Raw genomic sequence first — 18470 nt, 5'->3', positions numbered from 1 at the left:
CCTCACAGATTGCAAGGACCTTGTCAGCTTACAATCCCTTATTCACAGATTGCAAGGACCTTGTCAGCTTACAATCCCTTATTATTTATTTATTTATTTTTATTTTTTATGCCTACAGCACCTGGTCTTCCTAGGTGGTCTCTCATCCCAGTACTGATCAGGCTTGTTCAGGGTGGCATGGCCGTAGACACTGTGCCTCATTTCTTAAATCTGTAAAATGCAGTGATGATGGTATTTCCTTATAGGGATGTTGCATGGATTAAATTAATTAATGTATATGTAATACCTAGAATAGTGATTGGCACACACTAGAGTGCTAAACAAGTCTTTGTTGTTATTATTATGGTGGTGTAGTGGAACCAGCTGATACCTTAGGTTCCTTCCAGTTCTGAGATCCCCTGGTTTTGTGTGAATAGAGCCACTAGATTAGTAGGTCCCAGGGGCTTGGCCACAGGCTGGCCTCCCCAGGGCTCTCAGCTGTCTTGATGCTACAGGGCAAAGAGGGTGTGGGGAGAGGAAATGGCAGAGGCGGGAGGTCAGGCTGCTCGCAGTGGTTGTGATAGAGCCCTGTCCTCTGCCAGGGCCTGCCCCTGCTGCAGCCTGGTGCCCTCTCTCCTACAGGAGCAGATCAATATCACCCTGGACCACCGCTGCCGTATCTTCCAGAACCTGGATGGAGCCTTGGGTGAGCAGCCCCCATGGGGAGGGGATATTGAGAGGGGTGGTAGGAAGGAGATGAGGATTCCAGGCAGGGCCTGAGCCCAAGGAGGAGAATGGGTTAGTTCCTCTCTGTCTATTGTGCTGGTTGGTCGCCTGCCCCAGCCCCAGATCCCCAGAGACCACCCGGGTGTCCTGGGGCAGAGCTGTGTCTCTCTGTGGGTGGAGAAAGGAGGGTCATGAGGTCAGCGTACATAGCCCACCAGACACCAGGGCAGGAAGGGAGTCAGCCACTCAACCCGGGAGGAGCTGGGCAATGCACACAGCAGGTACTGCCCCCTGCCCTGCGTCTCTGGTCCTTACAGGTGAACCTGCTTTATCTGCTTCCCCTGCCCTCCCACTTTCCAGGTGAAGGCTTCCTGGGCTGGGGACAGGGACTGACCTGGCAGGGAGCTGGGAAATAGAGAGGCTATTTGGTCCTTGAAACCACAAATAGCCTTGGGCTGACCCCAAATCTGTGGCTGGTGATGACATTGCTTTGCCACTATCTTGCTGGGTGACCTCAGGCAAGAGACAGAGACACACACAGACACACACACACACCACCACCACCACCACCACCTACCACCACCACCCCCCCCCACCCCCATACCTCCCAGGTGTGTATTTTAGTTTCCCTGTATGCATCTTTAGAAAAGAGAAGTTGGACCAGATTACTGATTGGTGATTTTATGGGTACACGGACCCCTTTTTCTCAGGAGGGTGCGGGAACCTCATGCCCTTTTTGCCTGTGCTTTCTGGGAGTTCATGAACCTAGGTTAAGAAGGGTCCAGATCACCTCTTGGGTGAGCCAGGAGTTCACACAGACTCCCTTCATGGGGTCACCCACCACAAAGCCTATCATGTGTACAGACCAACGCGGTCTGAGCATGAGGATTAGGACCCTGCCACAGGGACTCTGTCCAGCAGGATAGGATATGTCCCCTGCCCCGTCCAGGTCTCCTCGTGTGGCTGGCATATTCTCAGTGCTGCTCTGCGTGCCTGTCAGAGCAGGCGCCTCCCAGACCCTGTCTGTGCGGCTCGTCTGAGCAGAGTCTGGAGCTGGGATGTTCCGGGGCTTCATGTTCTCCCATCGCCTGCTGCCGGCTCTAATAAGTAATCACAGTAAATAATAGGGGTTGCTGCGGATTCCGTGCTCACCATGTGCCAGGCGTGGTGCTAAGGGCTTGCTGGACACGGAACCTTCCTGCTCTTATCCCCATTTTACAGATGAGGAAACTGAGGCTTGGAGAGGGGAAGTGACTAGTCCAGGGGGAGAGCTGGCGTTCGAGCCCAGCCTGTCAGCTCCTGAGCTCACCCTCTGGGTCTGACACTGGATGGCTCTTTGCTTTCTGACTCTCAGATGAGGTCGTACTCAAGTTTGAAATGGGCCACGTGAGAGCGCGGAACCTGGCTTACGACACCCTTCCTGTTTTGATTCATGGCAATGGGCCCACCAAGGTAGGGAGGGGCCCGGCCTCTGGGGAGAGTGGGAAGGGGCCAGAGCCCAATTCTGCTCTTACTGTGACCACACATCTTCTCCTTGGGGCCAGGGCCACCCATCTGGGCCCCACTGTGAGCTCACTGACTCTGACCTCACATCTGAGTTCAGTGTGGCACCTTCTTTTCTTACTGTGGTGGTCGGTGATGCCCTGTCCATCCTGCTGGGCCACAGGACACAAAGGAGGCCACTGTGCCCATTCAGGCCTAGGCTGGGCCGCCCCAAGTCATCCACACTCTCACCCCAGGGCAGACTCGTTTCTGCATTCAACAAATATTTATTGAATGTTTACACCAGGGCACAAAGCGTAGTCAGTCATGGACATGACAGACTGGTCCCCGGGCTCTTGGAGCTACAGAAGGGGCTGCGATGCAGACGGGCGCATAGGAAACTGGCCCCTGACTCACAGCACATTTCTCTGAGTGTGGTCCTCAGTCACACTCAGAGCTGCATGCAGTGGGATCATGTCACGAATGAGGATTTTCCAACCCCACCTGAGAGCTGCTCGATTGGAATCTCTGAGGGACAGGGCCCAGGAACCTGCATTTTATAGGTTCCCAGGAGATCTAGGGATGAAGAAGCACCAGAGTGCCGAGTCCTCCCTCTGCCCTCCCACAGAGCAGCTTTGGTGATCCCCAGGGGTTGAACATGCTCTCCAAGGCCCGCCCAAAATAAAGTCACATTCCTGGCCCCTTAGGGGTGGCAGACTGTGGGGGCGGGGCAGCAGGGGCCCAGGGAGATGCACAGGTGGCTGCAGGTGGGTGGGGCTGCCCCCAGCCCTTCTCAGGCCGCCCTTCTCAGGCCCCCCGGTCTCCCACAGCTGCAGCTGAACTACCTGGGCAACTACATCCCGCGCTTCTGGACCTTCGAGACGGGCTGTGTGGTGTGTGATGAGGGCCTGCGCAGCCTCAAGGGCATTGGGGTAAGGCAGCTGGGGGCCGGGGACTCCATCCCCTGGGGCAAGGGAAGAGGGGTGATTCTGGAAGAGAGTGTTGTCTTTGGTGCTAGGTGAAGGGATCGCCTCCCTGTTTGGGGCTCCATCTTCCTCCTCTCTCAGGCACCTCTTCCTGGAAGCCTTCTCAGACTGCACATGGCTTCAGCTTCCCCCAGATGCCTAAATTCCAGTTTCTTCTGCTTGGCCATTCAGGCTCTCGTGCAGCCCCATCCCCATCCCACAAACTGACTCCTCATTTATGGCCCACTTCAAACCTCATATCAGCCAATCTCTCCCTGCAGTCTGCCATCCACCGGTCCTTGCTTCGAGTCTGCCCTCATGCTGCTCCTCGTCCCCAGCAGGGACATCCTCCTGCCTCCCGCCAGTCCCTGCCTCTGCCCACCTGCACAGCCTGCTCAGAGCTCCCTGGTCCAGGCCCTTGTCTTTCTTGGTCCACATACTTCTGCCTATGGTTCTGGATCTCTCAGGCCACCCTAGGGGCTCAGCGGTGGCTCAGTGGCTGGACATTGGCGGACTCTTACCCCACTCTGTCCCTACGCAGGATGAAGCTCTGCCCACAGTCCTGGTCGGCGTGTTCATCGAACAGCCCACGCCGTTCCTGTCCCTGTTCTTCCAGCGGCTCCTGCGCTTCCACTACCCCCGGAAACGGATGCGGCTTTTCATTCACAACCACGTGAGTAGCAAGTGCACGATGGGGTCACTATGTGGCTTGGTTCAAAGGCCCAGCCTCACAAGGTGGCCTGAGACCTCTGAGGAACTGACTGAGCCAGGCTTATCTGGGCAAGTGGAAGTGAGCAGTGGGCTGTATCTGCGAGTCACTGGATTGACTGGCTGGGTTTGAATTCTAGCACCAGTGCTTATATTGGCTGTGTGACCTTGTGTGTGTTATTCAACCCCTTTGTGCTTCCGTTTTCTCATCTATTAGATACGGATAACAATAGTACTGACCCCACAGAACTGCTACAAAGGTTAACCAGGTCGACATGCCTAGAAAGGTGCCTGGCTCACAGGCAGCACATAGTAGGTGCTCTTAGCTGTTGTCATTAGCATTGTTTCCCTCCCTGCCCCAGTCAGTCCTTCCTAATGTGACCTGGTGATAATCAAATTGGTTTTCATTCCTCTAGTATCTTCTGGGGAATGGGAGGGCCCTGAGGCCTGCTGCTCTGTGGGGAGCAGGCCTGGCATCAGCATTCCTAGTTCCTGCCCTTCCCCTCCTCTCCTTCCAGCCAGATAAAGTCCTACCTCTCACAGCCTTTGCTTCTCGCAGTTTCCCTAACTGGGAGCCCAGATACACTCTCTGAATGCTACCTACTCTCAAGGCTCCTTGTCTTCCTTAAAGTCTCAGCTGCTCCATTTAGGGTCACCCCTTCCTGGGACCTCTCATACCCGACAGCCTGTACTCCACCCTGAGGGACCTATGGTCCCGTCCTTGGCTCAGCTCTCTGCCTGCATCACAGACTTTCGTTCAGCTGTGCCACGTGGAGACAGGAGAAGGATGTAGGCCCTGCCGCTGGGAGGTTTCCAACTTTCCTGGGACATCAAACAGCACACCCACGAATTGTGACTTTGGATAGAAAAAGAGAAGTGTCACAGACAGTGTTTAAGGACCTATCGTGTGCTCCATCTGACTTGTCGACTCCTTATAGTGACCCCGTGAGGGAGGCATGACACCTTCCTTTTTCACAAGAGAGGAAACTGAAGCCGATGCGGGTGATGTGACTTGTCCAAGGCCACACGGCTGATCGTAGCAGAGCCAGGCTTTGCGCCAGAGCCTGGGTTTGGTTTTAAGGACCAGCTCTCTCCACTTTCCCACGCAGGGGGCCCTGGGTGTAGGGCTGCTGATTTTCAAAGTGCAGTCTAAGCATCACTTGGAGTGTTTCGTAGCAAAGCAGACCCCTGGGCCACACCCCAGCCCAACAGAATCAACGACTCTGGATGTGAGGCCTGCAGGGTGGGGGAGCTGTCTTGGTGACAGAGGCCTTTAAGAGGCTAGAGGACCTGGCCTGGTCAGGGGAGGGTGGTCAGGGACAGCTAGAGTAGGGTACACCAGGCCAAAGGTCTGGCATGGGCACAGGTCTGGAGTTTAGAGAAGCAGGTGGCAGAGATGTGCCAGGAATGAAGAGGAGCAGCCTGTAGTAGCAGAAGGTGCTGTGGTCCATGGGGTGGACACTGTGCCCTCATTCTCCCTGTCCCACCCCCCACCCCCCAGGAACAACACCACAAGGCACAGGTGGAGCAGTTCCTGGCGGAGCATGGTGACGAGTACCAGTCCATGAAGCTGGTGGGCCCCGAGGTGCGGGTGGCGAGTGCTGACGCCAGGAACATGGGCGCGTGAGTTGGGGGCCGGGGGGGACTGTGTTTATCTCTTCTAACGGTGGGCAGAGGGGCCATGGTGTCAGGAGCATCAGGCCAGGAGAAAGGAGTTCACAAGACTGTGTGGTCTCCTGCAAGTTCCCGCCCCTCTCCGGTCCTCAGTTAAATGGGGAAATAGTCTCTGTCCCTGTGAACTGCTGGGGCTCCCGGCTGGGGCCGAGCAGTGTCATTAGGGTTCAGGAAGCAAATCAGACAAAGAGGAAGGGCTGGTGGACCAGAAGTCAATAAACGCTGACAAGTAGAAAATAATCTCTAATTTTTCCCTTTATTATTAAAACGAACAAGTAATCCGGATTGACTATAGAAGAATTAGACCATCCAGATGTGAGGTTGGCAGACTTCCTGTAACGCACCAGATAGTAAATCTGCATAAACCGGCTTTGTGGGCTCTGCCACAGCCGCTCAGTTCTGTTGGTGTAGCAGGATTGAGCGTGGCTGGGCTGCAACAAAATTTTATTTATGGACACTGAAATTTAAATTTCATATGATTTTCAGGCAAATCTTTTTGATTCTTTCTCCTAACTATTTAAAAATGTAAAACCATTTGTAGCTCACCGAGCCACATAAAGCTAGGCCGTGGGCTGGATTTGGACCGTGGATTATAGTTTGCTGAGCCCTGGACCAGATAAACAAAAGGGACAGAAATTGTTAAGGCTTTGGTACAGGTTACCAACTGCCCCCAAGAAGGCAGAACCAGCTTACCCCCCGGCCCCGGCAGTGTAGGAACCTGTGTGTGGGCCGCGCTCTCCCCAGTACCAGGGTTTTCAGAGGACTTGGTACCAGTTGTCAAGCTCTGGGTTTTCATCTTGAGAGTTTAGTAGCCCAGGTTCTAGGTCATAGTGTCAGGTGGGACCTTCAAGGCTGTTGGTGCCAACATGCATGCGGGCTGGCTCTTGTCTGGTGCCTGGTGATCACAGACAGGGGTAGGGGTGGAGAACACAGCTTCAGAGTAGCTCTGGGATCCTAAAGGGGGAGGCTGACCTTGTGTGCCCCTGCCTGCAGGGACTTGTGCCGACAGGACCGTGGCTGCACCTACTACTTCAGTGTGGATGCCGACGTGGCCCTGACGGAGCCCAAAATCCTGAGGCTGCTGATTGAGCAGAACAAGTGAGGCTGTGGGTGGGCTACGGCGGGAGGGCAGGGGGGCCTCAGCGCAGGCCCGGCACTGCCCTTGGTAGGCCTGGGCCCAGGCCGGGAGCCCCGCCCCTACCTTTCTCCTCTCCCGTGCCTTGGCCGCGTCTATTATATTACCCTGGGCTTGCCCCAGCCTGGCGACCTCGTCTGGGTCCAAGATGTTCCCCACCTCCCTCTGCAAGCTTCAAGCTGCCCCCTCCTCTCACGCTCTGTTCCTGGCTGCCCTGGGGGAGAGAGCAGGTACCAGATGGGCCAAACCCCGCTTCAGGTCCTGCCCCAGGGAGGTGCTTGCAGGTTCAAAGGCACTCTGCCCCATCCCCCCACGGAGCGAAATCTGCCCCAAGCTCCCAGGGGGCAGAGGGCCTTCCCTAAGGTGCTCCCTTCCTTAGGAATGTCATCGCCCCCTTGATGACCCGCCACGGGAGGCTGTGGTCGAACTTCTGGGGGGCCCTGAGTGCAGATGGCTACTATGCACGCTCCGAGGACTACGTGGACATCGTGCAGAGGAGGCGTGTGTGAGTACCTGCACCGTGGTGGGGGGGACCCGCACCCCCATCCATCTTCTTGGCCTTGCAGCGCTGTCCTCCCCAGGATTCCTGTCCTTGTTGCCCTCTAATTCCTGCCGAACCTGAAGCAAGGAAGACTGCAGTCAGACACACAGAAGGACTTTCCGACAGTTACCCTGGGCCCCGTGCCCAGGGTAAGGGAATCGAATCGGCACTGTCGTGCTCTCCCAGCCTGTGACTTCCCCTTCTTCTAGCCACCAGCCCCCCCGCCTGTGCCCCTTACCACCGGCCCGCGGCCCCCTCCATCTTGCTCTCTCCCTATCAGTGGTGTCTGGAACGTGCCCTATATCTCGAACGTCTACCTGATCAAGGGCAGCGCCTTGCGGGCTGAGCTGCAGCACACAGACTTGTTCCACCACAGCAAGCTGGATCCCGACATGGCCTTCTGCGCCAACATCCGGCAGCAGGTCAGGTTCGGGTGGGCAGCCAGACGAGGCCTGTTGAGGGAGGAGCGGGCTACCTTATCACCATGGGCCCTGGAGCTTCTGCGATTCCAGCAGGGCTGCCCAAGGGCTGCCAGGGCCTGGCGGGGACACTGGCATGAGGGTCGGCCCTCAGGGTTTATGGGGATCATTTTAGCAGACTCAGTTTCCATACCCTCTATGTTATTTCCATTTTCATAAAGAAAACTAAACTTTCCACCTAGACATATTCTGAGTAATGTGCCCAAGAGACACCCTCACCCTATCCTGATGCCTCACTCAACATTTTTTTGCGGTTATTTTTTTCAGTGTGACAGCATGATAATGTTTTCCCCTGTGCCCCGAACTTCAGGGTCAGAACACCATTCTTCTCTTTTGCACACCCTCTCATTCCCATTCAGTCCTCCAGGAAGCCTTCCCCGATCGCATCCCCAGAGTGTCAGGCCTGGGCTGTGCACTGGGGAGATGAGGTGATCCGTACTCGGGTCCCTGTTCTTGTGAACCTGAGCCCAGTAGGCAGAGAGGAGGCCGCTGTGGTGCCCCTCCCAGGGCTGTGCAGGGCAGGGGTGGGTCTCTTCCTTCCATCCGGCCTGCTCTCCTCAGGATGTGTTCATGTTCCTGACCAACCGGCACATCTTTGGCCACCTGCTATCCCTGGACAACTACCAGACCACCCACCTCCACAATGACCTCTGGGAGGTGTTCAACAATCCCGAGGTGAGGCCCTGGGTGCGTGGGCAGGGAAGGGAGCGGAAGGCACCGCAATGATCCTGTAGCCAGGGTCGCCTTCCTCACAGAGCCTGACAACAGCTGGGACCCTATGGGCTGCCCCAGGGGGCTTGTCAGGGAAAATCTAAAGGAGGAGGGACCTGGAGTCACAGGCCCGTCAGCTGTGACTTAGCTGAGCCTCTCGACCTTTGGGGCCTCAGTTATCTTAGCTCTAAAATGGGTATGCTGTCCCAGTCTCGCTTGCCCACGAGGGTGTCGTGGTGCTCAGAGGAGGGCCTTGTGACAGTGTTCCCAGGCGTCGTGAGCTCATGACTGATGTGGGCACGTGCCCACACCTGCCCTCAGACCTGAGCGTACATGCAAATAGCAGTTCCTGTGGGCACGCTTTTGCACCCAAACAGTACACGTGCACCCAGCGGGCACAGGCACGTCCCGGCTCCCCTAGCCGTGTGCACATTTACTCACACTGCGTGTGGCCTGGGGGAAGCAGTAGCCCATGGAGTTTAGGAAGGGGTGAGCCCCCAGTTGGCCCAGGCCAGGCCTGAGGACCCCGCCCACTTCCCCCTCCCTATAGGAATGGAAGGAGAAATACATCCATGAGAACTACACCAAAGCACTGGCGGGGAAGCTGGTGGAGATGGTAAGGACTGGGCACCCCTTGGACCAAAACTACTGGGTGTATGTGTGACACCTGCTGCGGAGGACAGAGGAACAGAACGAGCTGACTTGACCTTTCTGTGCTTGGGGTGAGAGAATGGGCAGTGGATAGCCTCTTCCTCCTACTGGCACTTTTCAGCTAGAGTCTGCAGGGGCCTTGGGGCCTTCGGCTTCTTCCCTGGCCCAGGCAGGAAAGAGAAAAACATCCCCAAATATAGTGTCAACTGTGGACAGTGGCCCCTGGACCAGGAGTGAGAAGCAGTGCTCCTCTGCTTCCCCAAGAGCCTAGGGGCCTGTGCTCCCTTGATGCGTGTGGTCCTTTGGCCCTGGCAGCTCTATGACCTTGGCTGAGAAAAACCAGCTCTGAGCTCTGTTCCCTTCTTCCTTCAGCAGCTCACTGAGCCCCTGCTCTGTGGGAACACTCAGTGGGGGAGAGGGGTGGGGCGTGGACACTTGGAGTACTCACCAGGACGTGGGGCAAGGCATGGGGCAGGGCATGGACCGCACAAAAGGCCTTGTCTTCAGTGCGTTCTGCAGAGGGCTTGGGGACATGGGGAGGATGTGGCAGTGCCACTCTGGACCCCTGTGACTGAGTCCCTGCCCTCCCCAGCCTTGCCCGGACGTCTACTGGTTCCCCATCTTCACGGAGACGGCCTGCGATGAGCTGGTGGAAGAGATGGAGCATTTTGGACAGTGGTCTCTGGGAGATAACAAGGTGGGGGCCCCAGGTGCCCGGACTGGTGCTGTGGGGAGACCGCCCCTCCACCATCCGTGTCTACCCTCTGGGCTCTCTTTCTGGCAAGATAGCTAACCTCTCTGAGACTCTTTAGATGGGGGAACCTGCAGGCACTTGGGAGTAGAGGGACTGAGAAAAGGGAGGGAGTGCTGGTCCCCAAGTCATTGTCACTGAGTGACCTCGAGCTGCCTTAATCTTAAGTTTTTGGACTTTAGTTCCTGGCTTGTTATTAGAGTGATTAAGCTTCCTTCCCCAGATTGGGCATGGAGTGGGGAAGGAATGAGCAGGTGTGGACGAGGAAGAATTAGGAAGCGACATCAGTGCCAAGTTCACCAGACTGCAGAAGCACGTGGCATGGTGGATGGGAGAGGCTGTGTGTTCCATCAAGGAGGAATGTCATACCTGCACTCATCTTGGAAAGTTCCAGAACCATTTTTAAAGGCACATGAGCCCCTGGGCCTATGTGCCTCAGAGACTAGCTAACCTTTGATCTGGCAGGTGACTAACCTGTGGTTCTGGTTACCTGCCTAATCCACTTGCTTTGGTGGCTGAGCTAATCTCCAGATTCCAGTAACTGGCATAGCCCATGCATTCTGGGATCTGGCTAATCCTCGTGTCCCAGTGACCGGGCCAGCCCTGGGGTTTCAGTGCCTGAGCTAACCCGTGGCCTTCTGCATTGGTTTTCTACACTGTATAACAATTACCGCAAAGCTTAATGGCTTAAAACAGCATCCATTTATTTCTGTGGGTTGGGATTCTGGCTGTGGTTTAGCTGGGTCCTCTGCTCAGGGTCTCACAGGGCTGCGGTCAAGGTGCCATCTGGGGTCAGGGTCTCATCTGAGGCTCAGGGTCCTGTTCCAAGCGTATGTGGCAGAATTCATTCCCCTACAGCTTCAGAACTCATGCAGCTTGCTTCCTCCAGGCCAGTGAGTGACAGTCACTCTCTTTCAAGAGCCTCCTTTCAAGGGCTCACCGAAGATAATTTCCCTTTTAATTAACTCAAGGTCACCTAACTAGTTACCTTAATTACACCTGCAAAAAAACGCTTCACGTTTGCCCTATAACCTAAGCTTATCCCATCAGGTTCACAGGTCAAGGGGAGGGGCTTAGGCAGAACTTGTCCCCCAGGCCGTGGGAATCTTACAGTTCTGCTTACCACACTCCCTCGGTCACTTCCAGGACAACCGCATCCAGGGCGGCTACGAAAATGTGCCGACCATCGACATCCACATGAACCAGATCAGCTTTGAGCGGGAGTGGCACAAGTTTCTGGTGGAGTACATCGCCCCCATGACCGAAAAGCTCTACCCCGGCTACTACACCAGGGTGGGCATGCCTGGGCCACAGCCAGAATGAGGGCAGGGGGTGGAGTGGCTGGGGAAGGGAGAACGGGAAATGGGGAGAGAGGTGTTCCCACTTGGGGGGCGGCCTGAATATTTATTTGGTTTCTAGGTTGGAGTGGAGTGAAATCTCCCTTCAGGCATTGGGGCCTGGGGCGGTGGGGCCACTCTGCCGCTAGCTTCTGACATCACGTGACTCTTTGAATTCTTCCTCCGTGTCCTTGACCCCCGCATCAGTGAATCCGATGCCGGCTCTCCAGACAAGCCCCTAGCTGGGTAGCCAGCATGCCCATTCCCTCCCTCGGTTTCTCTTCAGCTCCATCTCTCACGTGTCTGCCGACTGCCTCTCTGGCTGTCACACTCCCTTCTTTACTCAGTCACTTCCTCGTTCACATGGTTTTCTCCAGACACCTGCCTCGAGTGTACCTGCGCCCTGCGCTTAAGGAATCCCCAGCCTGGATAGTTGCCAAAAAGAGTTGTGAGGATGAGATTCATTCCTTTGCCCTTCCTTCCCCGCTCTTCCCTCTCTCCTTCCTTGGCACAGGCCCAGTTCGACCTGGCCTTCGTCGTCCGCTACAAGCCTGATGAACAGCCCTCGCTGATGCCACACCACGACGCCTCCACTTTCACCATCAACATCGCCCTGAACCGGGTCGGGGTGGATTACGAGGTGAGCAGGGGCCACCCTGGCCCAGGCCGCAGGCACGAGGGAGGGCTGGCTGGTGGCTGGTGGTGAGCAGCTTACAGGGTGGTCAAGGCCAAGGGGTGCAGGATACAGCCGCACCAGAAAACTAGACAACCAGAGAGAAAGGGTGCAGGGGCCACGAAGAAGGCTTCTTGGAGGAGGTGGGTTTGAAGCACATTTTGGTAAGCGAGGGCTTTAGACACAATAGAGCAAGGACGCAGAGGTCTGGGGCCAGACCGCCTGGACCTGGGCTCTGCCTGCCCACTTGCTCCGGGGCCTCAGCCACGTCTCGGCCTCTAAGACGGGAAAACTTGGAGTGGCCTGCACGGAGTTCTGAGAATGGAATGAGCTCGTCTAGATCATTGTTCACGTGGACCCATAGTAAGAGCTCGAGGGAGGACGGCTCTTAGTAATAAGGAGTTTAGGCTTCCCATCGTTCTTGGAGGAGGGCAGCTTTGGGAATGGCAGGACAGAGTTCGTCTGGGTGTGGGTCACGGGCTTGTGGCTGGAGGGGAAATCTGGGGAAACCAGAAAGACATGAGGGTGAGGAGGGAACAGTTCTGGGGGCCTCAGTATCTCAAGAGAGGCCCGTAGGTGTGATCAGCTACAGAACCATTCATTCATTCACTCACTCACTCACTCACTCACTCACTCACTCACTCACTCATTCCATAAGCTACTTTTGAAGAGTATTTTGGGACTTAGTCTGGGGTTAGGCACTACGAGGGTCACCCATAAAAACACCTCTTTTTTTTGAGAGTTTACAATATACCAGGGATTCTTATAAGGGACAATTTTGTGCCCCCCCCCAAGAGGACATTGGCAATATCTGGAGACATTTTCAGCTGTCACAACTATGGGGGTGCTACTGGGTCGAGGCCAGGGATGCCCAGACAGCCCCCATGAGAAAGAATTATCTGGCTCCTAGTGGTGACGGCTGTATAACAGTATGAAAGTGCTTAATACCACTGAATTTCACACTTAAAAAGGGTTACAATGGTAAAGTTTACGTGTATTTTACCACGATTTGGAAAAAAAAGAATTACCTGACCCAAAATATCTGTAATGCTGAGGTTGAGAAATCTAGCCCTAAGCTCTTACTGTATCTCATTTAATTCTCACAACCCTATGCAGCCTAATGCCCATTTTCCAGAAGGGGAAACCGAGGTTCAGGATGGCTACACAATCAGTAAAGGCCGTAGCCGACATTTGCCCAGGGCTGCCTCACTCCGAGGCCAGTGCTCTTGATCACGCGGTCTTTGCTGAGTGACTTCCTTAGGCAGCCTATGGCTGTCACTCTGCAATGCATCCCAGGCTGGCCGTGCTCAGGGCCACTTGGCTGTGGTGGCTCAGATGGGAGAATAGAGGACTGTGGGGGAAGGGCCCGGCTTCCTGTTGGGAAACTGACTTCTATTGAGGAATTGACACTTCCTGTCTCCCAGGGCGGAGGCTGTCGGTTCCTGCGCTACAACTGCTCCATCCGAGCCCCACGGAAGGGCTGGACCCTCATGCACCCCGGGCGACTCACGCACTACCACGAGGGACTCCCCACCACCAAGGGCACCCGCTACATCGCCGTCTCCTTTGTCGATCCCTAATTGGCCAGGCCCGGCCACCTCGGACCTTTTTCTCTTTGCCAACAACCACTGCCCCGCAGCCTCTGGGGCCTCGGGGTCCCAGGGAACCCAGTCCAGCCTCCAGGCTCTGGACCTCCCATTGCTCTTGGAGATGCCGTCGGAGAGAGCAGGCCACTGGCCAGAGGCGGAGCACACCTCCTCAGCTAGGGCTTTCCTGGTGCCCTGGATCCAGCCCAGGGAGACGCTGTCCATTATCACTGTGTATACCAACTCGTCTTTTCCCACTTGTCTTCCTGAAAAACCCAGTCCCCCTTCCTCCATGTCTTTCATGGGGTGAGACTCGAGCAGGACAGGGGCTTACCCAGCTGCCCAGAGAGACTCTAGGGGCAGGGAGCCATACCCCAGAGCTTCTCCTAGGCAGAGCTGCAGCCCCAGGGCCTTCTGCTTCAAGCTTCAGGGTGGACACAGAGATCCAGATCAGACTCAAGTTCCCGCCTGACCCTGGGACCACTGAAGCCCCTTCTTCTCTGGCTCCAGTCATGAGTAAAACATCCACTGGAGATGGCAACTCAAGAAACCTCCTGGAAGTCAGAAAAGGCATCAATGCCACAGCTCCATCCTCTGCTCGACCGTTGGGAAAGGGAGTGACATGTCCATACATTGCACTGTGTCACCCTGTCCTGGATGCCTCCAGAGAGAGGGACAGTCAGAAACAGGAGAGTTTCTATTAAAGGTCATTCAAACCACTGAGCGGGAGATGCTTCGGTGGGTGAGTGTGCATGTGTCAGGGTGAGTGTCTGCAGGGAGAAATTTTAAGAGCGTGTAATTGATGAGAAAGGCTGTGTCAGCACACTCAGGGACTTGTGTTTCCCAAACAAACACGTGATCTTCATGTCACTTGTATGTTCCACAAACACTTACGTGTAAGCCAGGCACCGGCTGCCTGGGGCACACTTCTCCATCTGTCAAGATCTGCATCGGGTTGTCACCTCTCTGAAGCCTTTGCTGACCACCTTTCCTGCAAACATGAACATCGGAGAACAGAGAACTTCTGGTGCCTCTCCCTGACCCATACCCTAGATAGACTCTTTCTGTAGCACCAACAATTCAGGGCATTTATTAATAATAAAAGCTAACATCTATCCGTTCCTTGCTGTGAGCTGGGCATTGTGCCTCTCAGGCACTGAGCACACAGCAATCTGAGGTAGGGCTATTATTTCTTTTTTATAGATGAGGAAATGTCGGCTCGGAGAGGTCAAGTAAATTGGCCTAAGGTCACACAACAAGTAAGTGATGAGGATTGATTTGAATATGATTTCAGGAGAAATCTGGTCCCTGCCCCCAGGCACCCTATAGCCAGTAGTGAGGACAGAAAGAACCAAATGCAATTCACTGTGGACCAGTGTGATAAATGCCAGAATAGCTGTCAGAGCCGCTGTGGGGAGCAGGAGGGGCAAGTGACTTGTATAACAGTGCTTCTCAGCTACGGGTGATTTTGCCCCCTGGGGCCTATCTGGCAAAGTCTGAAGCCATTTTTGTTTGTCACAACTAGGAAAGGGTGGAGGAGTGCTACTGGCTCTAGTGAGTAGAGGCCAGGGATGCTTCTAAACATCCTACAATGCACAGAAACAACTCCCCTTAACAAAGAATTACCCAGCCCAGAATATGAGTAGTGCTGAGACAGAAGCTTGAGAATGATGCCATTTAAGCAGGTCTCGGAGGGGGAGGAGGTTTCCATTAGGCAGAGAGACTCTAGGTCAGGCAGCTGGAGCCAGTGAGGCATAGATGGGGAATCCAAGAATACAGGTTGGCTGATGTATGTGGAGTGGAGGGGGTCAAGTGGTCAAAGCCCGTTTTTCCCAGGCTAAGGTGAGCGGGACTTTAGGAGGAGTTGGATTTTATTTCATTGGAAACATTCAAGGGTTTTGCATATGCGCTCTAAAGGTAGTTTTAAGTTTTTTGTTTTTTAAATGGGTCCATGGTAAATTTAAACAGCACATATCTTATTACTTTTTGCACCTCTCATCCCTGACTGCCCAGTTCTCCCCCGAAGCAACCATGTCTCATGTGTTTCATGGGTGCCCTTTCTGAGCTGTGTATATATAAGGTGTGTGCACGCGTGTGAGTATGTGTGTTTAACTTTACTTTTTTCTGATTATAAATGCAATTCCTGCCCACTGAAAAAAAAAATCAAAATAGAAATAGGTAGTGCAGAAGATAAGGGTCTTGTGCAATTGCATACCACCCCTGCCCTGGCACCCCTCCCCAATAACACTGCCAGCCAAACTGAGAGTCTTGCCATGAAGAGCCTCCCAGCTTGAAGCTGTTTGGGAGAAACCCTGGGTTCTGGGTGGAGGGCCAGAGCAGAAGGCTGGGAACAGATTCTGAGGCTCCTGCAGCAGTCAAGGCAGGTGACCAGGGCCTAGGCCAGCGTTGGCAGAAGGGAATGGACAGGACAGATGTTCAGAAGGGAGGCCCTCCAGTCCTCCAGCTGACTTGGGCAAGATTCTGGCGAAAGGAAAGGAAATGGAATTCAGTTCCTGCCCTCACAGAATTGACAGCCCACTTAGGGAGGCCAGGGAGCTTGAGGACAATAGCACTACAAGGCAGCATGAAACAGGCCCCATGTGCATCACACTCCAGAGGCCTGGCCACACCCTGAGGCAGTGTCTGGGTTTAGCCCCACAGTCCAGAGGCTGACTCACGACACAAGGCGACTTGTTCACTCAGGTCAGAATGGCAGGACTGCCTCTTCTGACCGACCTCACTGGGAACTGATAAGCTAGTAGATCCAGTGGGTACTGGTTTGCCTCTTGAAGTATTTGTGGTGAGATGCTGTCATAGTTATAGAGAGAGCAGTGCTGTCCAGTAGAAATATAAAACTATTTTCCTTTGCTTTAGACTCCACACAACACTCCACTTCTGATCAACAAATGTGTGGGTTTTGTTTTTTTTTTCCTCACACTAAGCTATTGTCTAATTCTCAGCAGACACCAAAATGGTGTCCTACATACTTAACTCAATTTGGGCACTACCTGGGGATAGCATTAGAGCCAACAGGTTAAGGGCTCAGTCTTACGACACTGCCCCTACCCGCTTCGAACACTAATCACAACTTCAGGTTGTTACCTGTGCTTCTGACCCATGGGAGAAGCAGAGTTTGCCAAACAAAATATGCCTTTTGGGGACACTGATTATTTTAAGCTGATTATTTTTAAGAAACAAAGGACTCAGAAACAAACTTTGACCTTTCTCCCTAACCTCCTAAAAGAATTTAGATAGAAGACCTGCTCCAGGAAGGGAGCTATTGTCATAGATAACTATAGTTTAATATGAACTAGTTGCGACAAACAGTTCTGTCACAACTAGTTCATATACAGTGGGGTCCTCTCTGTATCCCATTGTTAAAGATGACCCAGCAAACATTTACTTACCCAACATTTGCTTTTCTATCTCCATGTGAATCGCTTTCCTACCCTTTGAAGTCCAAAACCACATTCCCATCCCCTTCTCCTTAGCCCAAGATGGCATATAACCCTAAACTGCCCCATCTGTCCTGGGTGTATCATATTCTTATGGAACTCATTCTTATGGGTTCCATAAGAACATATTCTTATGGTCATTTTCTACTGTTAATCTGTCTCATGTTAATTTGTTAGTCCAGCCAGAGGAGCTTAAAATTATTTTTCCTCCCCCACATGGACTAGTTATAAATCAGAGACTCCCATGCCCCCTTCCTCAGGTTTGATTAATTTACTAGAGTGCCTCATAGAACTCAGGAAAACAGTTTACTTACTAGATCACTGGCTAGTTATAAAAGAATATGATTTAGCAACAGCCAGAAGGAAGAGACGCATAGGGCAAAGTATGTGGGAAGGGGTGAGTCATTTCCACGCTCTCTCCAGGTACACCGCCCCTCCACCACCTCCGAGTATTCACCAACTAGGAAGCTTTCTGAACTCTGTAATCCAGGAATTTTTATGGAGGCTTCAACACCTATGATTAAATTATTGGCCATTAGCGATCAAATCAATGTCCAGCTCTTCTCCCCTCCCAGTCGCTGATGGTGAGGTGAGGCTGAAAGTTCCAATCTTCTAATCACATCGTTGTTTCCCCTGGCAATCAGCTCCCATCTTTAGGAGCTTTCGGAAAGTTACTCATTAACATAAACTCAGAAGTGTTTGAAAGGGGCTTGTTATGAATAATAACAAAACACACACTTTCACCTTTATATGAATAGCTCCTAAGCTATTTACAGAAGTAATTAAAACAAAAGATGTCCCAATGCCCCTTAGATTTCAGGAGCCGGGTGCCAGGAACAGTAGATGAAGACCAAATATATATTTATTATAAATCACAATATCATGTGAGCCACTTACATAATTTTAGATTTTTTCACGGCACATTTTATGTAAACAGTAAAAAGAAACAGGTGAACTTAATTTTAGTAATATATTTTATTTAACTCAGTTTATCCAAAATATTATCACTTTAACACATAATCAAAACAAAAATATTAATGAGATCGTTTACGTTCTTTTTTGGTACTAAGTCTTACGGTACATCTCTTTTTGCACTAGGGGCTCCGAGGCCGCACGTGGCTGGTGGCCGCTGAGCTGGAAAGCCTGAGCTGGAAAGCCGTAGGCTTGGGATCTTCCTTGCTGTAGCTGAGGCCATCAGATCTGTTAACGGCTGTATCCTAGTGCCTGGCACATAATGAGGCCCAGTGATCTGCCATATGTGAGCTGGAGTGATCTCTCTGAGCCTCCTGGGACTGTTGTGAAGGTTAAATAAAATGAGGTATGTTAAATTCCAGCTCAAAGACTGTCGTTGCTATCCTTACTTCCTCAAAGTCAATTGAAGGGCAGCCGGCCCAAGCTTCCTCTTGAGGGCTCTTCTCTAAAATTACAAAACGCAGGCTTGGATTCCAGAGCTGGCAGAGGCCCTGGGGGCAGGCTCTGAGACATAAAAGGAAAGAGCGGGAACGTTTATCTAATACACGCCCTTGCTTTCTTTGCCCCTTGACAGCTCGAGGCCCCGCCCACTCCAACCCTGCCGGGCGCCCGGCTGAACTACAGCCCCCAGGATGCAGCGGAAGC

General features: G+C 53.3%; 1 protein-coding gene across 1 annotated transcript in view; it reads left to right on the top strand.

The window, feature by feature from the left end:
• Positions 1–14121, top strand: part of PLOD1 (procollagen-lysine,2-oxoglutarate 5-dioxygenase 1) — a 25357-nt gene extending 11236 nt beyond the window's left edge. Inside the window, exons 5-18 of the mRNA XM_039842028.1 lie at positions 622–685; positions 2060–2157; positions 3018–3119; positions 3694–3825; positions 5362–5483; positions 6528–6632; positions 7049–7174; positions 7491–7632; positions 8251–8364; positions 8951–9016; positions 9644–9748; positions 10949–11095; positions 11654–11779; positions 13237–14121. Of these exons, the coding sequence (XP_039697962.1) occupies positions 622–685; positions 2060–2157; positions 3018–3119; positions 3694–3825; positions 5362–5483; positions 6528–6632; positions 7049–7174; positions 7491–7632; positions 8251–8364; positions 8951–9016; positions 9644–9748; positions 10949–11095; positions 11654–11779; positions 13237–13392 (1605 nt within the window). The 3' untranslated portion in view covers positions 13393–14121. The remainder of the gene's footprint in view (positions 1–621; positions 686–2059; positions 2158–3017; positions 3120–3693; positions 3826–5361; positions 5484–6527; positions 6633–7048; positions 7175–7490; positions 7633–8250; positions 8365–8950; positions 9017–9643; positions 9749–10948; positions 11096–11653; positions 11780–13236) is intronic.
• Positions 14122–18470: the final 4349 nt, after the last annotated feature.

Source organism: Pteropus medius, unplaced genomic scaffold (genome assembly GCF_902729225.1).
Source record: "Pteropus medius unplaced genomic scaffold, Ma_sr-lr_union100, whole genome shotgun sequence".
Classification (NCBI taxonomy): domain Eukaryota; kingdom Metazoa; phylum Chordata; class Mammalia; order Chiroptera; family Pteropodidae; genus Pteropus; species Pteropus medius.
This window is presented reverse-complemented; position numbering and strand designations above follow the sequence as displayed.